General features: G+C 43.7%; 1 protein-coding gene across 1 annotated transcript; it reads right to left on the minus strand.

The window, feature by feature from the left end:
• Window positions 1-2,050: 2,050 nt before the first annotated feature.
• LOC125758273 (uncharacterized) lies at window positions 2,051-13,986 on the minus strand. The gene is made up of 5 exons (XM_049415298.1): window positions 13,546-13,986; window positions 9,187-9,414; window positions 4,254-4,261; window positions 3,676-3,856; window positions 2,051-2,175 (listed from the first exon to the last, which is right to left on the minus strand). The coding sequence occupies exons 1-5, from the start codon at window positions 13,736-13,738 to the stop codon at window positions 2,051-2,053; spliced, it is 735 nt and encodes a 244-aa protein (XP_049271255.1). The 5' UTR covers window positions 13,739-13,986.
• Window positions 13,987-15,874: the final 1,888 nt, after the last annotated feature.

Consider the following 15,874-nt stretch of genomic DNA (forward strand, 5'->3'; position numbering starts at 1 on the left):
AAACGAGATTTTCTGCGCCATCCTGATAAAAAAGGCACGATATTGCGCGTAAATGCGCCTAAATGCGCCAATACGTTGCCTCCGAGAAGGTATGGACAACCCGATCTCGGAAGTCATGTTCAATATTAATGACAGCGCGTAACGCGTGCAGCGCAGTATTAGTCTGCAAATGCGCAGACTAACAACTCAGTTGTTAGTCGGCGTTTGTGGTGTCCTGACTTTTTTCTTGTGTCCGTGTTTGCACGCCCTGTCTTTAGTTGTTAGTCGGCGTTTGTGGTGTCCTGACTTCTTTCTTGTGTCCGTGTTTGCACGCCCCGTCTTTTTAGAATGAATACTTACCAACTAGCTCAGCTCTCTGTTATTCTAAGTGTTAGACGAAGCGGCATAAATTGCGATCGCCGTTATCGAAATTTGCATGAGCTATAGCTTGAGACGTCTTCAAACCGTGCTTTCCGTAGTGCGCTGGCGGTCAGTCGTGCGCACACATGAAGGAGAGAAAACGTTACGAAGGAGCGCGCCTAGCCTCCACAAGCCAGCCTCCTCCGAAACATCTCCATGCGCGCAGCGGCTGCGAGATAGCTTTTATACAAAACTTCTGCCGCCACCTACTGGCTAAGTACAAGAGCGGAACGAGGGCGCTGGCTATTGCGCGCCTTTTTTTCTTGGCACTGTGAGCGCTATGAGGTGTCGCGGCCGCATTTTTCTTGCCTGAGTGTATTGCCTTTTCTGCGTCAATTGTTTTGTGCCGCTTTTTTTGCGTGGGACAACTCTTGCTGAGTGCGGACGATTTCTAAGGAGACAGTTGGCGCCGATGCAATGAAGAAAGGTAAGCTTTCATGCAGATACTCGCGTGTCTCTTGCGCGCACGTCCGTGTTAGTATAGTGTTGGCGTCACGTAGAGCACCAATATTTCACCTTGTTAAAAACGCTGCAAAGAACCTATTGTTTTGGCGCAGTTGTCAACCTTCACTGCCAGGATTCCGTTCAAAAATGTAATTTCTATCTTCTAAACGTAATGGGCTTACTGTTGCAGGAATTCGCGGAAGCTGGCACCACCGTGTTGTATTAGCAGATCGTTATACGGGTCGATCGATTCCTCGCGTGCAATGTATTTGCGCAGTTGTTCGATACAAATGGTTAACGTTTGACAGCGCGTTTCTCTGCATGAAACGTATTTGAAGTCGCCGGTGTGGCTAATCCCACACTCTTGAAAATCATTGTCCTGCTATGATTACTTTTTACTGGGGGTGTACGAATACTCGCATAGTGATTGCACAAATCGTTCCAATCGCGAATGGTTTATGTGGTGTACGATTGGCAGGATATTCGATGCTGAGGCTTGCACAGTGTCACAGGTCGCGTGCACAGCGGATACAACAGTAAGCCCTTGTGCTTGAGGTCGCCTAGCGAGTGTTACGACTTCGTTTTTGGCGCAGAAGAAACGCTGAGCTCGACGCAGACAAGCCGTGCCGGCTGATGTAGCATTCTTTCCCTTACAAAAAATTTTATGGAGTTGCAATTAAAGTTTCATCGACCGAGCTCCATAGAACGTATTGAGTTTTAATTAACCGTCTATCGAGGTTTTCTATTGAGTAGCGCAAGAAAACTGGCCACCGAGTTTTAATTGAGAGGCTCCTTTCGTGTGTCAATTGACCGTCTATAGAGTAAGTCTATTGAATTTCAATAACAGATCGGCTGTGTAATTTCAATTGAATATTTTCAATAGACAATAAATTAAACCTGTATTGAGTCCAGTCAAAATGAGTGCATCCATGCAGGCTAGCATAAATGCGGCGTCTGTAGTTGACCTATATCGCACAGATTTGGTTGAGTCAGTGTATTGTTTCTGTCTGTTCATATGTGAACAGACAGGAAATGAAAGTTAAGAGTCATTTGATGGCAGCAAACTCATGTACAAAAAAAACGCATACGGCAGGCAGCGTACTTATACACTGATATGTTGTTTGTGGATGTTATGTAATTAGCCACATGCAAAGAGGATGCATTTTGTTGCAAATTTATAATTTATTGAGAAATATAAAAAACCTATTTAAGGCAGGTGCTCCATTTCCAGAGGTTCTTGGGATTGTGTCGGAGCAACTTCTCGTGCCAACATTGCCGACAGAGATGTCTTGACCGTGACAGGGTCGGCGTTCAAGCTGGCCACGGTGTAGCCTGCATTGCAATAAAATTGCCATTCACATGTAGCCTTGTGCTTGCTATATATAAAATGTGAAATTGAAACGTGCAAGCTGATTACGGATACCACTGAAAAGCCAACTCAACACAAGCCAACAAGAATGACATTGTGGAATTCTGAACATAAGGAAACGAGCAAGTTCCACAAGCGTGTTCAAGAAAAAGAAAATGCCACGAAACATGCGCTACAGTCATAACGAAAGGTGGAGAGCAGCTTTTCTAGAGCCTGTTGCAACATACTCACTACACCATAAATCATTGTAATTTTGGGGAAGCACTAGGGGAGCAGCCACTATGCCATTATTTATCATTCTCCAGAGGAGCAAGGTAGCTGCAACACAGCTGTAAGGCATTATATGCACTTTATTGATGCCATCGCTGATGCCCATGAATAATTATGGCTGAGCCCTTTTTAATGGTTGGGATGCTTGAAACGGCCCATTTATTATGCAATAAGCATTGTGTGGCGCCTAGCTGTTACTTTACTCTTGCGCCATGCTATTTATCATCTGTTCATGTAACTCCTTGCCTGACAGGGCCTTTTTGGGAAGGATCACCTGGGTGGCTCTGCGGTAGAATACTGGACAGCTACACCAACGGCATGCATTGAAATTCCACATATACAGCAAAATCTCGTTAGTTCGAACTCTATCGATTTGAACTTACAGAAAAGTCAAACTCATGCCCTGGTCCTGGCCGGCACAGCCGTGTATTTCTATGGGGGGAAACCTCCCGGCAATTCGAACGCACCAGTATACGCAACAGTTAATTCCAACTAGGAGCCTCTTATTTAATTGTTTCTAACAGGAGTCGGCCCCGTGTAATCACATGTTGCAAAACCAAATCAAATTAAGTTCACTAGAGATGCAAAACAATGAAATAGCTTTCCTCAGCAGATGAAAATTGGGACACAGCGCTCGAGCTTTTGGGCAAGCGGCAAATGATGCTGGCGAAGTCACGGGAGAATAAACGCAAGCTAATGCAAATTACCAATTACTTTAAATTATGATAGTGCTAACTTTGCTATGTAAATAAACGTGTTTTGGAGCAGAAATAGTGTCACATATTCGACATTAACGCTCACTGCTCACATGAATGCATGTCAGTGCTTTTCTTCTGGCATATCACTGATCAATTAATTTCTCTTTGCTAGCGTTGGATCTCAATGAACCTAATTTGCAAAATGACCTGCCACAAACGTGCAGTAGCACCGAATTCCTAATAACGAGTTTGGAGGTGTCTTCGTTGAAGTCTGCCCACACAGTGTGGCGCGACGTCAGTTCATTCTAGTGCCTGCCCACTAATTCAAACTCCGCTTAATTCAAACAATTTTATAATTCCCTTCGAGTTCGAATTAACGAGTTTTTACTGTATGGCTATACATACACATATAATTTATCTGTGAGGCAAATGCAGGTAACACGAAATAATGCACAGAGGTAGAGGAAGCTTTGCTTAACAACAGCGCACTCTTACCTATCACCGCCTTGACCCTGACTGGGTCAAGTCCCTCTTTGGCCTCTTGCTCCTTCTTAGCATTACACTTCCTTCCGAAGAGTGACTTCCCTTTCATCTCTTTGGCTGAGAAAACGATCCGCAGGAGCCCCTGGGCGAACTTCCCTGGGTTCCCCAGACAGCTTCTTCCACCATCGCGCCGCTGCCGATGTCAATCTGCACCAAGAAAAAAATTCTTCAATTACACAGGAATGCCTGCACAAGTGTAACTGTTGTGAATACAAAGCAAGAACCCCCAAAAATGGAAGAGAAACATGAAGTTATTAGGACAGCTGGAACATTGAAGCCTAGCAATAAAGGTTTAATATTTCCATGGTCCAAGAAGTTTCTATGCATAGATGTAACATGATGTTATGCAACTGAGCCTCTCACGTTACACGTCTGTTTCTTAAATATCATGCTAGATACATCCTTTCCTTTAAAAAAATGACTGAAGCAAGAGGATGAATTCATATGGAACATTTCACTCAAATTTTACCAACATGCCTGATTTGTTAGAAAGTTATGGCTCCTGTAGCTCACTGAAAACCTTGACTTACCCATATTACTGCAAGCAATTTGCAGGAAACATGTAAAAATGTTTTGACATAATTTGTGTGCACAAGTGTGCTTTCCGCCTATTTTAAAACATAAAACGCGTTCAGGCAGGCATTTGTGCTCGCTGAATGCTGAAAGTAAAGGCATCAAACCAAAGCAACCGTTGTGGCAGTTCAGAAAGCTAAAACACCCAGGCCGTCCAACACACAACCCCAGCGTTTGCATAACATTTTATGCACAGCTGCGCCTCTGGCGGCGGCCACTGGCTTCGTATGAAACTGAGGCAGCAGTTTCGTGACCATAAAGAGGATTGAATTACTCTGCTATAACTGTACATATTGCTGTACATATTGCTGTACATATTGCTGAACGTTCGCTTCAATCCGGGTGACCTCGTTCTCCTGTGGTCTCCGTCTCGGCATGTTGGCCTGGCCGAAAAACTTCTGCCCAAGTACTCCGGCCCTTACCGTGTGCTACGCCAGGTGACTGAGGTCACCTATGACATCGCCCCTCTGGACCACACGGCGCCCTCTACGTCTTCCAACGTCGTCCACGTCGCTCGCCTGAAGCCGTACCTTTCGCCCACCACCTGCTAACAAGCGCCGAGTCGGCGCTTTCGCCGCCGGAGGTCGATGTAGCGGGGTTGCAGCTATGACTGTGGGGAGGTGTGCGAAGAAGAGGCAGACGACGTGTCGGTGTTCTGAGAATACACAACCGCCATCTTGACTGCTGGACTATTCCATATTGTAAATAAGTTAAATATATTCGTAACAATATAACAGCAATCGCAGCATTGAGCACTATACCCTTTTGTGCCAGCAACAATAGCAAACAGCACTTTGATGGCAGGACCTCTCCGCAGCTAAAGGCCACGTGGACTGTGCACGATAACAGGGTGGTCATTTGATTGTGAAAGAAATATGTGATTCAGGTGACCACAATTAAAAAATTATATATAGCAAACAAGGACAATCTTGAGTCAGTCTCTCTACATGCTCCACCAGCAATCAACTCAGTGAACACATACCAGCATAAGAGTGAAGCATTGACAGCAGTGCTGTTGATATTGCGATCTTCGAAAGACACTTGTTGCTCTAATAAGAACCAAAACAAAAGTTTCTTGCTTTGATTTTGAAAATTATTGCTCTTCTGAGAGTCATTGTCTATAAGCTCCTTGTTGCCTCTTGTCAAAGCAGGTAAAGTGCCATCTGACATGATGGAAGCCCCTTGCTGTACAGCCCCCAACATGGAGTTTTATATTTATATATAGAGTACAAAGAATTGTATGTTTGCTTGAGTGACAAATTACTTTCTTGGGCAAAAGAAATGCAGTATGCTCAGCTTACCATTGTAGCTGCTGGGAATACCAACAGCTACTAAAATAACACATTAACATCCATGTAAACATTGGGTGCATTCAGTCTGGTTCATTATACGCTCATTTTATGGTCATTCAATTCATGCAATTCTCATTATTTGCACTATCGTTCAGCGCTGATAATAGCTTCCATAAAGGTGCAAACAAGTAGCCTAGGAGACATCCACTGCCTCGTGCAGCAGTGACAAAACTTCTAGAATGGCTAAGAAATCTTTTTCTTTAAAACAAAATTTACAGCATTGATCTGCTTCAGTCAAGTGTCAATAAAGAATGTCATTATTACACAGTTTCCCATGTTCTTAGCTGGACCTTTTTATTCTGCAATTTATGCATAAATGTACGCTTGTATTTTCAATTCATACATTACATGGTCTCATGATATTAAACTAGTTTGTTCTGCAAAAAACCACGACTTCAGCACAATCTATTTAAAAAAGTACTTTTCATTGCTGAAGTCTGTTTATGCTAAATTGGTTTTTTTATTTTACACTCAGAAGCTTCTAAAAAGTAATAACTTTAAAGCAACTCGCAACTGGCCAGAATGTGCGATTAGCTGCTGATGAAAATCAAAAGGAAAATATAGTGACAGATTCAAGCATCCTTTTCGAGATTATAGAATATTTTTAAATTGCATTTGAAGTTGTAAGAGATTTGGTATGACTTTATTCTGTGCTGTTTAAAAGTTAAATGTGTTGACACTAAAAAATGGCACCGCCGCTGCCTTCACAGCAACTAGCGGAACACATTGAGCCGCAGCACATGCGTGTGGAAGGCTTGCTTCCTTCCACTTTTTGCGCTCACCTTCCACTATTTGCAGCACACAAGTGAATAGTAGCCACAGATAGAAAAATTCTGATTATGAATGTTTCACGGCATTTCCCACATTACCATTCTGCAATTGGACACTTTGACCGGTAAACTTTTCGTTACACTAAAGGAAACAGGTAGCGTAAAAATTGGTCGTCAATCCCTTTAAATAAAGTGAGGCCTCGCAACTAATAAAAAAGAATTTTCCAGTTTAGAACCAACGTTCTCCCACAATGGTAGCAGTTCCAGCTTGAGACAACCCCCTTTTTTTTACATTCGTTTGATCAATTCAAGTCAGCATCTACATGCTTTAGTGCTTAATAATGATTCATCATAAATGAAATCTCAAAGAAGAATTCTGTCACATTGTCTTTGTATGAATGATACTAATTGAATCAAATGGGGTACTTACCATAGAAGGCCTCAACACGTTCCTCTCGGTGCTTTCCATTTTTCTACTATTGCCTTCAGTTTTTTTACCATGCGATATGACTGAAATATTGGTCAGAGTTGCTAATGAGGTGCAGGAAAAATATATTACAGAAAAAATTTGTGAGTCGCACATGCAAGCATACGTGAACCTGCACTAAATACTATGGCATGTAGATAGCTAAGTGAACATTTAATTCAATGCAAATGAATTCTGTGTCACTGTGTAACAAAGTTAAGATATCATCATGAGCGCTGAAACCCACTGGAGACTCTAGATTAACTTCGACAACCTGAAATTTTTAAATGTTCATCTAAATTATGTGGACATATTTTTGTAGCTGTAGCTCTTTTATTGAACTGTGTTGCAATAAATTCACCGACAAAAGCTCACCACTTAACCGCGAGTTTGATTTAAGCTCTTCATGTGAAGAGCCGGGCCTTCTCCCTCTGTTGAACTGGAATCTTACTTTATAGCAGTGCAGTGGGTCAAACACAAGACCAGTGTACAAGTGATTTGAGAGTACACTGAATTTGATTAGCCCCTTCAATATTACAACTTCCAGCTTCTTCAGCAGAACCAGCAGAAGAGTCAATCCATCCTGCTGTCCATGTCAGCACTGTATGAAAAGTTTAAGACAGTGGTTGCACAGCACATATAGTTTTTTTTTTCAGTTTTGTTTTGCACTAGCCACATATATGAGCTGGGAGTAACACAAGATCGTTGAACAAGTGATGTCGCTGGACCCAATGTTTTCACAGGAGAACATGTCTTTGCCGAGTCCTCTTTAGTCAATATGTCCACTGCAGTGAGATTCCCTGATCAATTTCTCCTCACTTCAAGCCTTCACCTCCCCCAGCCACCATAGTGGTACAGAGGTTATGGTGCTCGGCTGCTGACTATAAGGTCACAGGTTTGATTCCGGCCAGGGTAGTCTCATTTCAATGAAGGCGGAATGTAACAGGCATGTGTACTTAGGTGTACATTGAAGAACCTCAGGTGGTCAAAATTAATGAAGACTTCCCCCTCTATAGAGTACCTTCGAATCATATTGTGGTTTCCACACGTGAAACCCCAGTTACTATTATATTACCCATCTTCCCCTGAGCTTGTGTGATGTCTGATGTATGTACAAGGCAGCTCAACTCGCATGTACAGTACTCACGGAATGAAATGCAAGAAGTGGGTCTATGTAGTGCATGTGCACTTCCATAGTGACAGCAAAGTGCTTGAAGGACAAGGAGAACTGGAAGAACACAACATGAGGGGTAACTTTCAACAAGTGGGTTTAATTGACAATAGAAGCACGTGTAGATAACATACACGACACTCATTCACCACAGTAACTGCCATGTGCACAGACATTGCGCTTCATGTCTTTTCTAGCATTTGCTGATCTTAGCAGAAGTATATTCAAAGCACTGCAAACAAAGATGAATGACGGTGGCATAAATAAGGGCACTTATTTGGCATACAGAAATGATAGTTCTTTTTCTGTTAAGGCAAGGGATGAGGGCTTACACAGTGAGCCCCCGAGCTGCTATTTTGTCTGCTTCTATGATCAATCTTGTTCATTTGTCTCAGTGTGACAACAGCACAGCGGTATTTTGGAAAAAAAAAAAGGTTCACGTGTACACATGCTACAGTGCAGTGCTAACCACCTCTCATGTCCTTTGTTTACATTGTTTATTCTCGCAGTCGATCGTGCAGGCAGTGGCTTGTCTGCCTGACATATTACTTGCCACAACACAGAGAAATTTGGTAGACAACCGATGCTTCCAGTCTAACAATTACTTGTCAACCAAATTCCTACCAGCACAATGTCTGTGCTAATGGCAGCTACTGTGGCGAATGAGTGTCGTGTACATAACCTATACACGTGCTTCCATGGACCAGTAAACCCACTTGTGTTGTCCTTGTCCTTCAAGCACTTTGCAGTTATGTCACACTAAAAAGACCAAACATTAGCATTGGCTTCCTAATCATCGGTTTGCGTAACATCAACATAATGGCTCCTACTGTCATTTCAGAGCCACGAGGCGACATGACATCGTTATTTCGAGCAGTAGGGCCCACTAGTCAGTGTGCTGAAATGTTTGATATTGCGTTTCAACCAATGAGCATTGCACATTGATGTCTGTTGTTGCGAAGCTTGCATGACTTGCTTTGTCCATTTTTAACATGTCACACTGTTCATTCTTCCATAGTAATAAATAGACCATGTGCAGCACACGCGTGGCATCCAGGTTTATGATTGCCTTGAACCAAACTGAATTGTTTCTTTTAGGGGAGTTCCTAAAAACAAATTTGACTTGCTTACCACGGTGGTTCTCCGCATCCTGAAGGGCTCGCTTTAGCTGTTCATTTTCTTCTTTGAGGTCGCTGCTTTCTTTTTCGAGCTGGTTTATCTTTTTTTTTTGGCTCCCCACCTCACCAGATTGAGTGTTTTGACCAAAGAAATTTGATATGAAATAATGACAAGGCCACATCCACAGAAAGAAAAGTCCAGGAAAGCTACATACACAGCCAATTAAGCTGTTACTTGCAACTTCATGACAACTTTAGCTAACTGTTCTCTCAAGCTTGTTAAAAAATGAGCACAGCTGACAAAAGTGTTGAATTAGTAACCTGGAAATATGCACAATCAAGTGAGTAGATTAGACATGATAAGAGGTACCGGGAACAATATAAACTGCAATGCTTTAGTTAGTGTAGTGTGCACTTCAACGTAAACAAATTGCTTGCTTCAGTACATGCCATGTGGAGTACTGAAGAAAATGTTCAGCGCAAGTTTTTGAGCGTCACAGGTGTTCTTCTTAATCTTTTTTTTTTCTTACAGCATATACATCCTGCAAAAAATAAATTTCAGTTGACTGAGCAAAATGAAATATGCAGCTCATTTTCACTACATAGAACCATAAGCAGTTATGGGAACGGTTCTGAATAACTTATTTAAGGGACAGTCGCTTCTTCCATGCAACCATGCCCTACTTAATAACTTTGAACAATCAATATTAGAACTTGTCATACTCTTGGGAGAAATGTACCATAAAACCCCAAGCAAGCGCCCCCTCTACGGCGAAAGATAAACCAACAAATTTGGAGGGCTTGCACAGTCCGGATATAAATTTATTTGGCGACTGAGGAGCCACTGAGAATAAAAAATGCACACCCGTACTTCTAATGAAGTGCCCTATTGAGTACATATAATTCATTGGTTCAAAAGCAGTGAATGACACAGTGAAAATGGTGGGAGGGGAGGGTGTATAATGCACTTTCTTCATCATTGGCCAATGCCTCCCCTAAAAAAACTCTCTGGGACGTCACCAGCTGTACCAATGGACGCACGCTGCCACATGTTGCAAGCGAAAGCCACATGGCGGTGTAGAGACTGTACCAGCGAGAGCGATAGTGTCAGCAACGTTGTGTCGGCACAGCTGGCCGTTAGTTGTGTGGGCAGTTAATTGCGCATTCCTGATGTGTGCTGGAGGAGCGCCAGTCATTTTCTTGCACTAACTTCAGCTAGAGCTTAGCAACTTTTCGCGACAGGGCTATCCTTACGAATTTTCGCGACAAGAACGCTGCCACAAAATTTGAAGGAAAAACAAAAAAGCGGCCGCATAAGTTTTCTGGCAATCAGCAGCAGCAGCTCTTTGCTGTTGTTGGTGTCTACGTTTGCACAGCTCAACACAGGTAAGTCCACGAACTTACGCATAATCCTCTGAACGCGAAGTTAAAGGGGCTTCACGACTGACCTCCAATGAGGAAGCACGCAATGCACGAATCTGCAAAGGCCTACAAGCAGCTTTGCCAATTCCCGAGATCGATAAGACAGGCCATCACGGTCTTGATTAGTGATGAGCCCGTGTTCCTGAAGAACGGACTTTTCAGCAAGCACCAAAGCAGCGAGTCAATTGATGAACGCACTGCGTCTGGCCAGTCAACAGCTTTTCTAGAGGAGGTACTGGGCCAGCTGATCGAGCCGAGAGAAACACTTCTGAATGTTAAACTAGTTTTATTTGCAACTTTTCGGCGTGCTAGATATTCCCTTTTGATATTTTCGCGGACTAGGAAAACTACGTGGATAGTTAACCTTGCTAACAACAAAATCCACATATTGCCTCATGCGTTTATTTTTGTTGATGTCCGTTTCTTTGCGCAGCAACGTCTTCAACTCGCTCACAGTGTCGCGTCACTAGTGCGTTGGAGACGCGTTTCGCTGCGATATAGTTTGGTCAACTCTTCCGGTTTCAGCAACGCTGGCTTTCTTTCTGTCGACGCTCAACCGTGCATACTCTGCGCCACCGCCGAGAAATTTCACCAGAACTCTGTTTATGCTCACATGTTTGCCCACATGAAGGCTGTTGTTTTCCCAACTCACCTCATCTGAGTGCCTACTTACTAGGACCTTCATCTCAATGCTACAACATTTAGCATGAATGTCGTCTCCTCATGCAAGGACAACGACAGGGAAGGGTGAGCGGATGTCGCATTGTCCGCTCGAGTTACTGGCGATGTGCCGCTGCAAGTTGCAAGAATTCGCCGCGAGAGGCTCTAGCGACTGTACCGAGTGGCAAGGAGGACAACATAAAGATTAGGGAAGCGCTTCTGTGGCTCACATCCCAGGCATAGTTATTTTAGACGAGGCGTTGCATTGGCGCATATTTCAAATCTGGAAAAAAGGAGGGGGGTGCTTGCTCAGCATTCTACGATAAGCTTTGTTTTTGCACAGGGCAACTTATTTTAATGTACAGGCACCTGAGTTGTCAACACAGTTATCATGTAAAGAAGATTCGTTTTCTTTTCTTCACTGCACGTGCATCAGATTCCTAGTAACACGTGAACGTGAACACGTATGGGCAAGGTAAAGAATGTTTACAATCTTGAATACAAAGAAGCACATAAAAAGCAGCAGTCCTGATGCCACACTTCATAGCAGAAGGCCAATGCCAGAAATGTTCACAACAATATGTATTATGTGCATGCCATGTTAAATTATTTGTTCGAGACCTGTTCAGGGTTGCTGAGATCTGTGGCTGCGGGTGTAATGTCAGCGCCAGAATTTCTGACGAAGTCGGCCCTCATCAGCTCGAGCCGTTGCTGTTTTCCTGTAAATAAGAAAAGCTAGTCACCAATACGACATAGTAATTTCATCAGATTTCCATCAGGGAAGATTGTGGTGCGAAATTTTCTGTCGCAATAGTAAAATATTTGTAGCCCACTACAATATTAAAAGGAATATTCAACGCCTTCCCCCAAAATTTTCTAATTTTGCACATGTATATAAGCACACACACATACACAAATGCTGCACAAACATACATAAAGCATCGCTAACACTGCCCGGAAGAAATTGCTGGCTATGCTAATGTCTTGCCGATTTGTGAGGCAGGTATGTCAGCGTTTTAAACAAAATAAGCTTCAGGAGACAAACAGTTTCAAACATTGTAACTGGATGCCACAATGGCATAGAATTCAGAATTTGCACCATCAGATTAGCAGTAAAAATTCAATGTCGTTAAGCTTGGTTTTTATTTTGTTGTCATTTTGTTTTCTTGCTAAACAGTGCTTTGTGGGTTGAATTGTGATAACAAGATCCTCATGCATTGTTGTCATGTATTGGTAATATGTATATACACATATAGGCATTTCAATATTCATGTCACCCTGAAAATTCATGCAATGTTGATACATCTTGTGATATGTCACCTAGCTAGAATTTATTAAGTTGCTGGTGATGTGCCTGGATTTACCCGATAAATAATATCCGCTGATTCCTATAGTTCAAGGGCTACAATTGCACTGTAATATGCAATCATTAAGAATACTGTATTGTCTAAAAAAGCAGTGTGCGCATCTTTGAGCAGCGACGTGACATGCTGTATCTCGCAGCCCAGATTAGGCAGCAAAGCTCTCTTTGCTGCCTAATCTGGGCTGCGAGACAACAAAATTTCTCAAGTCGCAACAAATGTGCAGCTCCAATCTTGCATCTATAGTATTATGCATGCATTAATCAGCATCTCTCAAAGCACCAAGTAACTGGAGTATTTCAAATTGCAGGGTAGTTAACTTTCATCATAGTAATAATAACAAACGTGAAATCTTCAGGTACAATGGAATAATCAGCAAAGGTAGCAATTACCAATGGGCCATCAAGTTCGTTATCATGAAATATGAATTAACCCTCATCTGTCGACCAAAACTATGTGCCACGAGGTTGCACGGCATTTATGTATGTGACACGTGGAATTTTCCTAAGCGTCAACTTGTACACAAATCTCCCTTGTGCTCATCCCCTTGCAGTTTTATTTCAAGCGTATCCAAGAGAAAACAGCGCACACTTCATGGGGACAAAGAGAGGAAGCAATACGAGGCACACCAGGCACAGGCGCTGAACAGATGCAGTTTTAATGTTTAGACATCGCCGTGAATATAAACCAGACATAAAATGATGACCATTGAGCTAGCTCTAGATGTGTAATTCATATTTGCTATAGCAATCTCAAAGCTGCCAGGCGTACGAGCCCCAAATGGCCGAAGCGGCAACAATGAACGTGCGACGGCAACAGCCGAATGTCGCATGCATAAATGCAAGCGCACATAGAGAAAGCAAGTGCGCTTGATCATGATATCACCGTCGATCTAACTAACTGAAAAGGCGAAGAAACCATATACGCACCTACGTCCAGAAGTGTGGCTGGCTCCGGCTCCTTGTGCTTGTCCCAGCGCACGTTCACAACCGTCCCTCTCAGCTCACCAATGCATTTCTTATCGGTATACAACCGGTAGCCGACCGACTCATCTTCAATACAGCTGATCGGATATACATCCCATTTTCGTTCACTCACCCACTGAATCAATACGTAGGTCATCGTGGTAGAGAGTTAACGTACGGAGCGCTTTAGCAGCTACTGTCAAACGTGCTTCGAGCTCACTCAGTGCGCACGTGCGCACATGAGACGTGTTTTCACAAAACCCGCCGCACGTGCGACCTCTGCCGTCCACCGCAACGCTAGCTTGCTGGATGCAGTGGGTAACTTCAGCAGAGTAGTTTTAGAGTGACTAGTGGGGGTATTTCCGCCTAGCGCCGCTAGCTTCTCTTTTTTTCTGTGTGTGTGTGTGTCCTCCGAGAGTGCCAATCGGCAGGTAGAGAAACTTGCTGGCACCCAATCTTGGAGGCCGTGGTTTGTGTGTTTTCAATGCAAAAAAAAAACTTTGCATCAGAGATTTATGGCTGGTCTTGCTTGAGGAAGTCATAATTATTCCGTCTGTGTTGCTCCTGCATGCCACTTATTTTTAGGCAGCTTGACCATGCTTCTGTGTGCCTTTCTGGCACACAGAAACAAAAAATCACACGCACCTTGCACCCACTAAAAACGCGTTCCCAGTTAGTGCCCAGCGCTGCAGAACACTTCGTTATTCGGAGACGGTTGCGAACATAGGCGTGAGCACGAAAAGGACGGATGCGCCGCCCTAAAAAGGGGCGCAAAGTTTTTATATATGCCTTGAAGATTCTTGGAAATAAAGGTGGCTAAAGACACATGTTGCTTTCCAAGAACTGCATCAATCGATTACTTCCAATATTTATTTCAGGAAAGCCAGGGACCAAAGGCTGCCTATTGCGAGAAGCAAAATATCGCTTCATAGTTTTCATTTTCATATCTCTGTTGTCTAACAGCTAACATGTTTTTGGAATTGGCTTCATCACCAAACGACGTCTAATCGCCTGCTGCAATGGCGCATCGTGTGTCCCGAGGTCTAACTAACCGGGAGGTGCGCCCCTCGGGCCCTGTTCTCCCGGATGAGGCACTGTTTTCGTATACCGACGTCACCAATTATTACAAGAACGAACGGAGGGTTTATCCTTCGCCAGATGATGACCTCACGAGAGCGCAGGCCACACTCCTACGCCGCATACAAACGCATTCGTTAACCAGTCCTCATAGATTGGCCATTATCACTAACGGCGAATTCGACCCACATTGTCAACTGGCTACCCAAGACCACATCTTGTGGGGATGTGGGGGTTTTCCCCCGCCAAAATCGCTCCTACCAGCTCCCTCAAAATTATCATGGGATGAGCTCATTCGAACCCCCAACCGGGAGAAACAGTTGGCCATTGTTTCTTGGGCAGTCAGAGTCGCTTCCCGCGTGGAGCCACCCTGAGGCGTAAGACAGATGATTTTCAGTGAAATAAAAGTTGATACCACCACGTAAGTCCAACGGGAGGAGGGGATGGTGCTGTCATGAAACTTTGCCCCCATCCCCCGATCGGAAATTCTGCGCACGCCTGTGATTGCGAAGCTGGTTATAGGCAGTCAGCAATGATGATCCAAGCTGCCGCTAAAGAATTTGGAAAGCCGCATGAAATGTATTTCATATTCAGTCCATTTAGGAAGCTCATGGCACGCATCTAACAAGTTCTCAAAAGAATAAATGCTGAGCCTGTTGGTACATACTTGAAGAAACGAAAAGCCCAGCGTGTGTCTGTCGTCTTTTCTTGCGTGCGCGTCCAAGGAGTTGGCTTTAGCGTTACTTCGCGTTCTCAAAACATGGACAATTAAGCTATTCTAGCCGATCGCCAACCAAGTTAATTAAGCGCCCTTATTTATTATGTGCACAAAATTACGAGGAGCTTGTTCATCAATGCCCAAGCCTGCAGCGTGCATGGCCTAGAACTTACTACGTTCGAAGTAGTTCGTCAATCGGGTTCGACGAGGCAATTGAGGAACGCGTTCGAATTAAGTGGTCTGTTAGCCAGCAGTGTTCAATCTGTGAAACATTTTGCTCGTGTGCTGGGCGTGAGTAATATACATACCGCGTGCCGCCGTGAAAGCACTAGCCGCCGTGAAAGCACAACTACTCCTAGAGGAGGCAATTGAACGAGGTAGCAGAAAAGTTCAAACTGCACGAAGAAGACGGGACGGATCGAAAGAGCCTAGAGGAACACATACACGTACAAACTCAAGCACAGATGCGTACGTATGTGTTTCTCTTTCCGTCTCGTC

Source organism: Rhipicephalus sanguineus, chromosome 4, assembly GCF_013339695.2.
Source record: "Rhipicephalus sanguineus isolate Rsan-2018 chromosome 4, BIME_Rsan_1.4, whole genome shotgun sequence".
Taxonomy (NCBI): Eukaryota; Metazoa; Arthropoda; class Arachnida; order Ixodida; family Ixodidae; genus Rhipicephalus; species Rhipicephalus sanguineus.

Bases quoted from the DNA above. Each gene is read 5' to 3' on its own strand.
- LOC125758273 (XM_049415298.1), bottom strand. From the start codon at position 13,738: ATGACCTACGTATTGATTCAGTGGGTGAGTGAACGAAAATGGGATGTA. The intron at 9,415-13,545 runs GTGCGTATATGG...GTTGTCATGAAG, and splicing joins AGCCACACTTCTGGACGTAG to TTGCAAGTAACAGCTTAATT. The intron at 2,176-3,675 runs GTAAGAGTGCGC...ATTGCAATGCAG, and splicing joins CAGGGTCAAGGCGGTGATAG to GCTACACCGTGGCCAGCTTG.